Source organism: Vitis riparia, chromosome 14 (genome assembly GCF_004353265.1).
Source record: "Vitis riparia cultivar Riparia Gloire de Montpellier isolate 1030 chromosome 14, EGFV_Vit.rip_1.0, whole genome shotgun sequence".
Classification (NCBI taxonomy): Eukaryota; Viridiplantae; Streptophyta; class Magnoliopsida; order Vitales; family Vitaceae; genus Vitis; species Vitis riparia.
In genome coordinates, this window is record NC_048444.1 from 5,306,773 (window position 1) to 5,315,916 (window position 9,144).

General features: G+C 35.0%; 1 protein-coding gene across 1 annotated transcript; it reads right to left on the bottom strand.

The window, feature by feature from the left end:
* Positions 1 to 1,312: 1,312 nt before the first annotated feature.
* Positions 1,313 to 4,869, bottom strand: LOC117930913. Its single transcript, XM_034851701.1, has 2 exons — positions 3,828 to 4,869; positions 1,313 to 2,320 (listed from the first exon to the last, which is right to left on the bottom strand). Exons 1-2 carry the CDS (start codon positions 4,371 to 4,373, stop codon positions 1,610 to 1,612), a joined length of 1,257 nt encoding a protein of 418 aa, XP_034707592.1. The 5' UTR covers positions 4,374 to 4,869; the 3' UTR covers positions 1,313 to 1,609.
* Between the last annotated feature and the right edge of the window lie 4,275 nt (positions 4,870 to 9,144).

The following is a 9,144-nucleotide window of genomic DNA, read 5'->3' on the forward strand; positions in this document are numbered from 1 at the left end:
CATTACAAACAAGAAACAGAGTCCCAAGCCAAACACAGCAACCCCAGTGTTAAACTCTACTGAACTGGAACAGCTCTTCCCCACAAACTCACCGGAGTTCGGCACCGGCGCAAATGCTCCTGCGTTTGGAGAAGCCGCTGAACTGGAAGGCCGTGTGCTCGGGAAAAATGAGGAAATGTTGGGCGGTGATCCTACATATGGCAGAACAGCTGGAGAAGCTGAGATTGTGGGGATGTCGGTTGAATTAAGAGAATTCAAGTTAAGAAAGAAGATCAAAATTGATACAACAGCAGAAAGCTTGGTGATGGGAGCCATGGAGGGGAGGCAGTGGGAAGCTCAAGTGATGGATAAATACAGTGATGAGGGAGGGGGGAGGGAGGGGATGGGTGACAGATAAAGAGGGTGAGACTGTTGGTTGCAAATCACGGGATGGGTAGGGAAAGTTTTTACTTGCGTCAGTGAGTTTATCCTTATTTATGGAACCCCTTTGTTTCTCTTGATTTGTCCTGTGCTGTAATTACTATACAAAGATTCTATTCTATGTATTTGCGAGGGGTTGTTTATGTGCGCCAGGGAATTCTGATTTTTGCGTGGCATCGTCACATGCTAAAGGTTTGAAGCTTTAGATTGAGGGGTCCGCATCGCTTTCCCCCATGTGATTGCTATGCCCTGTCGGCGCTCTATCAAAAATTCCTCATTATACAAGTAAGTGATTTTTTTTTTGGTGGGGGGACTCTAAAGACTTACGTTTACCCTTTCTTGGTAAATAGAGCTCTTCAAATGGTAAAGCCTAGGCTTGAGGATGTGTACAGCGCCAATAATTGCCCATCCCTTGACCCACCGCCACCCTCTTAAAGGGAGAAAAAGTAGGACTTTAGTCATCTAACTTTCATAAATCTCTATTCAATCATACAAAGAAGAGAATAATTAAATAAGAACTTTTCCTGTATCAATACTAACTTCATGCACATCACATCCTGAATATAGAGAGTTCTTTCTATCTAAACTGATCAATTTTGCTGAAGTTTATCCCAAAACAAAGCCCCTTTTTCTGACTGAACATTTGGTAGAACCCTGCTGACAGATCTTTCTATCTCCTGCTGACAACAGAGATGGTTGTGTGACCCTGCAAAAAAGTACAGATATAAAATCAACAAATCGAATGAGGAAAGCATTGGGATTTCCTCTGTTTGAGATTTGAAGTAGCTGCTAATCATTCTGACTGAACATTTGGTAGAACCCTTCTGCAGGAAACTCTCTTTCAAGTCACTGGTTTCCAAAATGAATTTTTTTTTTTTTTCAAATCAAGAAATACATGATATCTCACTCTATGATAACAGCTTTTGTTAATGCTACAATTCAAAAGAATCACCCAAGACAAAGTTCCAACTCCCGCATGAATTCTTTTGTTTGGGAGTTGGTAACTCAGGAAATAATTATAACAAAGGTTACAAGAAGGTGCAGAGCCATGGCCAATTCATGCCAAATCCTGAGTTACAACAGACAATTTTAATCCATAAGTTATAGCAGTGCTGACTTCCAGCCAATAATTACCACCTCAAATTTCATCAACAAATTTCATTTTCATGAGAGGCTTCCAGTATTTTTACTAGAGAAGCCTAAGATGTGCAGTATCATTCAACCTCTTTATCTGCCAACCTGTTTTCCATGAATGCTGTAACATGGTCACTGAAGAATCTTCAATGCAAAACTTATGAGACATTTCTGGACTACAACCAAGAATGCCGGTCAAGAGACACTTAATCGGCCCTGAATGAGTGAAAACTCCAACAGAGGAGGAGATGCAAGAGGAGGAGCTCCTGACGTTAATTTCGTGCAGGGAGCTTTGGTTGGCTTCCCCAGGGGAGATTTCATCCTCGGCATCATGATCTCCAGTTTTAGTCACAAACTGTAACCTGCTCTTACCAGACTTCTTCCTAGTAAGCCCTTGCCGGTGCCTGCTAAGCAAATCCCAATGAGGTGGCGGAAGGGAAGGACCATCTCGGTCATGAACTGAGCTGGCAAAAGTGTGTGAGTTGAGTGAAAGCCCTTGGCTCTCATTCAGCCGGGGCGAGGAGAAATCTGATCTCAACTTTTCAGGCAGTCCCAGGACTGTTGCATTTAGGAACTGAACCATCCTGAATTCCACCTGCCTAAGGGATTCTCCTGAAGGAGCTGAGAAATCAGGCTGGAATCTTTCCATTAAGCTCAACATTTCAGGTGTGTATATTTCTGACCTCGGACAGCCCTCCCAATGCCCTTGACTCATCTCCACAAGCGCATCTGACGGCTGTATCTGTTCCTCCGCAAAATTCAGCTCCTGCATTATTTGATGGATATATAATTTGTTCAATTGAAGATAAGATGCAGATCAATGCTATTATAGATACTAGAAATCTGGGATATGCCACACAAATAGCAGATAAGTTACTATATATATCATTATTAAGCTGCTTTTATAGGAAGTAATAACCAACAGATGCAATTCATAACTGAATTAATAGAATTAACATTTATCGTTCATATTGTAAGCCTCCAATTGATATTCAGTAACAGCATGTACAGCACTGACAACCTCATCTTGCACAGTCAGACCAGAAATAAAAGATCATGAAAATGAAATACCAATTTTGTTAAGCTAAACTACGAACAGGGGCAAATTATAGAGGTGGACTTGACTGTCACTGCAAGTGTTGTGGTCAGACAGATCCCTGACGGATAATGGCTTCCACAAGCTTTGTGCTAATCTTAGGATGTGAAATAAAAAATAAGAAATGTGCAGTGATGTTATTGATTAAAGAGGCTGAAGTTATTGGTAAGATTTCATGGATGTAATAGAATTAGAACTTCTGTTAAAAAATGAGTGCTTTACAATCATCATCAAATACTCTTCTGTAATAAATTTCCCAAGCATTTACCATTGCACTTGTTTGGATTTTCAATTTCTTTGAATGAAATTAGCCATAGAATGAAATCTTACATCGACCATCAAAGTTAAGATGAAATGTTTGCCTTGAGTCAATAGTATGGGCCTAGTTGACTGCTACTATATATTTCAATTTGTGACAGCCAATTATTCAAAGTAGGAGAATAAAATATTCATGAGGAGGAAACTCAGCTGGAACAACCAATGGCCAACATGGAAGTCACAAACAATAGAGCAAAAATATTCATAGGGAGTATACTTCGCTAGGACATTCAACAATCCAAAGGGAAGTCTCTAGAAGCACCATCTAAATTGCAGCAGCCAATTTGAAAACCAGCAGGTGCTTGCTCTGGTCTATCAAAAGTCATGGGGAAATGAGAAATTGATAGCTGCTTGGAACAAGGACCATTGTGCAAATGGAAGAGCTGGGATTATAAGGGAGAGAGATATTCTTTCAATAATTTTCCCCTGAAAGGTTAGATGATGGTCATCATATATGATTTAGAATTTAGGAACTTACAGGTTATGATTTAGAAGTACTTTCACTTCTTTTCAAAACAAAAAATTTCTCTGGTTCTCTCTTACAGAAGCAAGAAAGGCACTTCAAAATGTACCCAGAAATGGTCCAGACATGGAAAAATAGATTACTCAGGTTAAAGTTGCTACGAATTATAGAAGCAGAATCCATTCTTATGCATGACACCTTTTAACCTCACATTTTCAGTTTTCCTCAAATTTGCTCAATCTAATCAACTGTCCCTGACTTAATTCAAATCCATGAGTAATAAACCATTGAAAAGCATAATTCTTTTTTCGCATGCCATCAACCCCAATCCAATCATCAAGAAAGTAAATGGTCCAATGCAAATCAAACAAGAAAGGAAAAAAAAAAAAAACCTACCTGACAAACAGAAGCAGCTGTGGCCCGCGCCCGATCCAATGGCGATGAATACACAGCATTAAATCGAATGCCCTGCGAATTCAAGAACACTGCCAAAGCTCTCGCCTGCCGCTTCCCATTGGGCGTCAGCCCCGCCTCCGGGCACCGCCCAGCCACCAAATCTGGCCTCAAATTCATCTCGGACTCCCCGTGGCTGATAAAAAAAACCTCAATAACCATTCTATCTTCCTCCAGCCCGCTGGATGAGAAACTCCGGGAGAATACAGCTGCCGGTGGCGGCGGCGGAGGAGGAGCCAGAACATTGTACGGATCCCAGACCTTGATTGACGGCCCAAGCCGTGGTGTGCCAAAGGAAGAAAGCTGAGGGGAGAGCGGCGACGCTGATGCGTAGCAGGGTAACATCTCCGGCTCTTGTTCCAGAACCTTCTTCACCGAATGATTATCCAATTCTCTTATACTGGAAGCATCATTATCATCTTCCTCCTCATCATCATCTTCTTGTTCATTGTCTTCTTCAACCTCTTGTCTGGACTGAGAAACACCCATCTTCTGCCCAGATTCAGAGCAACAACCGCAGGGATCTCACGGATCTCCTCAAAATACAATCCTCATTGCATAAGACACGAAACAAAGATTTCAGCGAAAACCATTTCGTCAGCTGAATTGCAGAAAGAGAAGGAGGAGATTCACATAGAAATGCAAATCATTCACAACTGCAATAGCCAATAGCAGCAATTAGGGCTTTCTTAATTGGGGGAAAACAAATGAGAAATCAAAGGGAGTACGAGGAAGCAGATCTGGGGGGATTATTGGGTTCGGTTGCGGAGCATTCCCGTTGCATTCCAAGAGAACCGAAAAGGAGATTCAGAAAACGGTACAAGTTGCTTGCATCGCATGAGTATGGGCGGTGGTGACTGGTGAGTCTGGAAAAAATATTAACGTTACCCCTCAGTCAAAAGCCACGGATTTTCCACGACTAGTCAGTTGTCGACACCCGTAATTGACGGGCGGAGAATAGCCTTAGAACCATAACCCCCCACCCCTCCTTCAAAACGACGTCACTTGCCTTCACTGGAAAATAAAATTCTCAAACCCTTTTTGTCTCCATCCATCATCTCATCTCACTGGGAATTGATCGTTGGACTGAAAAATAGACGTGAAACGATGTTGGTTGCCTTATTTTGTAGTCCAAACTCGATTCATCAACTTTATTGATTTGATTAATTCTTTTTCCTTCTTTCGAAAATTTGCTTCATTTTGATGATGCCTGAATTTTCTGCAACATAGAAGATATCAAATTTCAATCCTCCTTTTCTCGATTCATCCTCATCAAGTACATCTAAAATGTGCGAAATTGAAAATCATATTGCTCATGTCTAAGCTTGAGAGTGAAAATTAATTCAGAATAATACATGGATATAAAGAAAATTGGGTGCAAAAAAAAAAGAATTTAAAAAAGAGATTTTTAATGGAACACCCCTTGAATGGTGCTCAAGACCATTTTTGCCTAAATTCGCCAATTTTAGTAGACTTCGAATTTGGATCAATTTTCCTAATCCATATTTGAAAATCTATATTTTCTAAATAGAGTCCGAGTCCATTAGGGTTTACCCTTTTTATATATGTCTAATAATGTGTCTTTACACATGCATTTAAACTTTATGCCATCATCCTTCACTTTAGGAAGATTTATCTTTTTCGTTACAAGGATCCATCCCCTCAAAGTATGAAGGAATATCCTAACAAGCACGGAACTAATGTATTACATATGTGAGAAAAAGTGTTAAGTACTAAAAATATAAGTCTTATGGAGAGCAGCGGCCACCAAAAATATATAAATTGTTTGATATAGATTGATTACCTCCACCCGAATTCGGAATATTAAGTATGAATCTGTCACACGTAAATTTTCTTCTTTTATGGTTGGATATAAGTGAGATGAATCCCCATGATTGTGAGAAGAATATGTAACCAATGTTAAGATATTTCTTTGTGGATTAAAATAGAAAGGGTTGTTGTTCATGTAAACATGATCTGAATGCATTTAAAAAATTTATAAATGATATTGAGACTCACTTGTATAAGTACAAAATAACCACAACATATCGATGGTGGATTTTCCATGAAAAAAAATATTTTAGTGGATTATAATGAAACAATGGATAATAGTGATACTGATAAGCTAGATCGTCATGAAACTTTTATCGTTAATGATGTTGTTGATAAGAATGGTAAAATGATTGAACTCTTAAGTGATGCTTGTGACCTCAAACTAAATAGAGATGCTACAAGTGAGTCAACTAATGTATAGATAAAACATTTTAACGACGTATTGGGTGAAGGCAGAAAAAATTATTTACATGATTTAAATGGTCATCTTTGACTTGCATTATTAAGTTGATGCATCTAAAGGTTTTTAACTATCAAAGTAATAACTCAGTTGATGTATAATTTGAATTGTTAAGTGCGGTATTTCTTGAAGGCACAAATCTTCCATCATGTATATATGATGCTAAGAAGATGTCACGAGACTAGGGTTTAGGGTATCAAAACAAAATTCATGTGGCACAAGTATGATTATGCTTTATTATAGAAAGAAAATGAATTTGCATATAAAAATCATGTATGCATTAATGAAAATATTGGTAATAATGGATATATTGATATTTCAATTTTATGGATATATTAGAGATATATCGACGGATATTTTGGAAAAAAAAGATTTAGGTAGTCTAAAGTTGATCAAAACTTATGAAAATAATAAGAAAAACTCTAAAAATGATATAATAAACAATAATAGACATTTTAAAATTGTTTCATAAAAAAAAAAATATGTATATGATATAATTAATCATATTTGATAATAACATCGTATGTGTCCATAAAAAAAATATGAATTTTATAAATTTATTAAATTACATCAAATATTATTTGACAATAATATTATGATATTTGATTATAATATATCTCACTTTAAAATTATAATTTATTTAATTTCAATTGTATTAAATGATATAAAATAACTAATGATCTATATAAAATTTTTAAATATTTATATTTCTATATTTAATTAATATATAAATGATATAAAAAAAAATTATAATGATAGGTTTTATATTTTTAGTGATAAATTCAATGAAATTTTAAAATAAAATAATTAAAATTAATTTGTTTATGAAAATATTTTTATAGTTTTACTATATATCTGTCTTTGGTGCATATTATTGATCAAATAGGTAGTTAGTTCAATGGTTGTCCAAGGTAAGTCCATACTTGTTTTTGGGTTTGGGCGGGTTCGAGTTTCAACGCTTGCACAATTTTGAGGCTTTGACCGTGTGTTGATTGGACCAAAAAATGGGTAAAAAAACAAGCCAATTTTTTTTGAAAAATAGCTTCACCGAATTTTCGTCTGCTTATTTCATGTCATCGATCGCCGATACACAATTTCTACGAAATTTTCTGAAATTGTCATCCATGCTTATATGTAATAACTAAGGATGATTGATATAAGATTAATATTGATAAGGGTAAGAAGATCCTGCATAAAACTTTGCAACTCTTTCATCTTACACCAAAATTACAAAAACTATTTACGTTAAGACATACAACAAATAATATGAGGTGACATAAAGATAAGAGAGTAGATAATGCTGTTCTTAGACATATGGTTGATGTTGAAGCATAAAAGTCATTTGATAGAATGTATCCTTCTTTTAGTGGTTAATCATGAAATGTGAGGTAAGGACGTATTTCATGAAGTGGTTTCAATCCATTGGTAACATGAGTTACTCATACATTATATGGCATATTATAATGGTGTCATAATTTGTCTCCCTAAAAATTTGTGAAAAAGTCATTCTTAATGATGGCCCTTTTGATTCCTAGTCCACAATCTCCAGGTACCAATTAATCCATAAACTCAAAGAATTATGGTATGATGACATAAAGACCTATAATGTCTTTATTGGTCAGTATTTTCAAATGCATGTAATAATTTTATGGACAGTAAATTATTTCCTCGCATTTGACACATTGTGATTAAAGTGCCAAATTTGATATGATTTACTCTTTTTGCAATGTTGATACATCATCTCAATCATTGAGAATGGATTACATGATGGTAAGAATCTGGTATTTTTTGATGAAGTGTATTTTAGGTTAGAACTTGAACAAAAGAGATAATAAAAGGAATTGAATACTTTGTGAATTAAATAGGACTAAGAGAAGTGTATTTTTTGAATTGGGATGTTGGTCAAAATTGAGTATGAGACATATTCTTGATTTTATGCATATTAAAAAAAATGTATATGACAATATGATGTTCTATTGAATATTGTGTTAGGATAAGACCCTTAAAAGCAGGATATGATGTAACAAAGTTAGACATGAGTTTTCACATTTCTATCAATCATTTGTATTGAGATTGATTTGAGCATTTAAATTTATATTACTTACATTGTATATGACTTAGGTGCATTAGGAATTACGTAGAAATACAAGAGATAAATTTCTTGTTAGATCATAAGTAGTTCACAATCGCTTCATGGATTTGGATAATTCAATATATAGATTGTAGTGCACTACCTCTTTATTGAGGGACAACTTGTATTGGGCGTTGGGATGAATTTCCTATGATAAGTGCACTAATGTGTGTGATTATACATTAAATAGAACCTACAATGAATTATTACATAAGATTATTGAGTTGTGTCATGATTCACCAAGCTACTATATTGCATAGACTTTCAATCTTGAGATAATATCGAGTCTATGCTGAAATCAACATGAGACTTTAACTTATGGGTAAGACCATAATGTGGTCATATATATATATATATATATATATATGTACAAATTGGGTCACCATTGATGAAAGCTAATAGTAACAAGTATTCTTATTAAAGGCACCATGATATCTCATGGAATTAAAACAACATGTCTCATTAGATGATCACATGTTATCATAAAATTTGTAGTCGTGATAATTCCTTAAGTGAAATTTAATAAAAAAAAATGTGTTTTTTAAAATAAAACTGCATTTTAAAAAAAAATAAAATTGTATAATTTGTTTTTTAAATTTGACAACTTCTTTTAAAGCTATCAAATCATTTTTTTTAACAAAAATATAAAATCTTTTTTAGAAAATAAAATTGAAAATATATATTTTTTTTTTACTAAAACTAAGAAGTCTTTTAAAAAAAAAAAATGAAATTGGAAAACTCTTTTTAACAAAGTAAGGATAAAACCCTTTTTTTGTTATTTTCTTTAATAATTTTGAAACTCTTTTTTCTTAAAAATAATAAATTTATAACCTTTT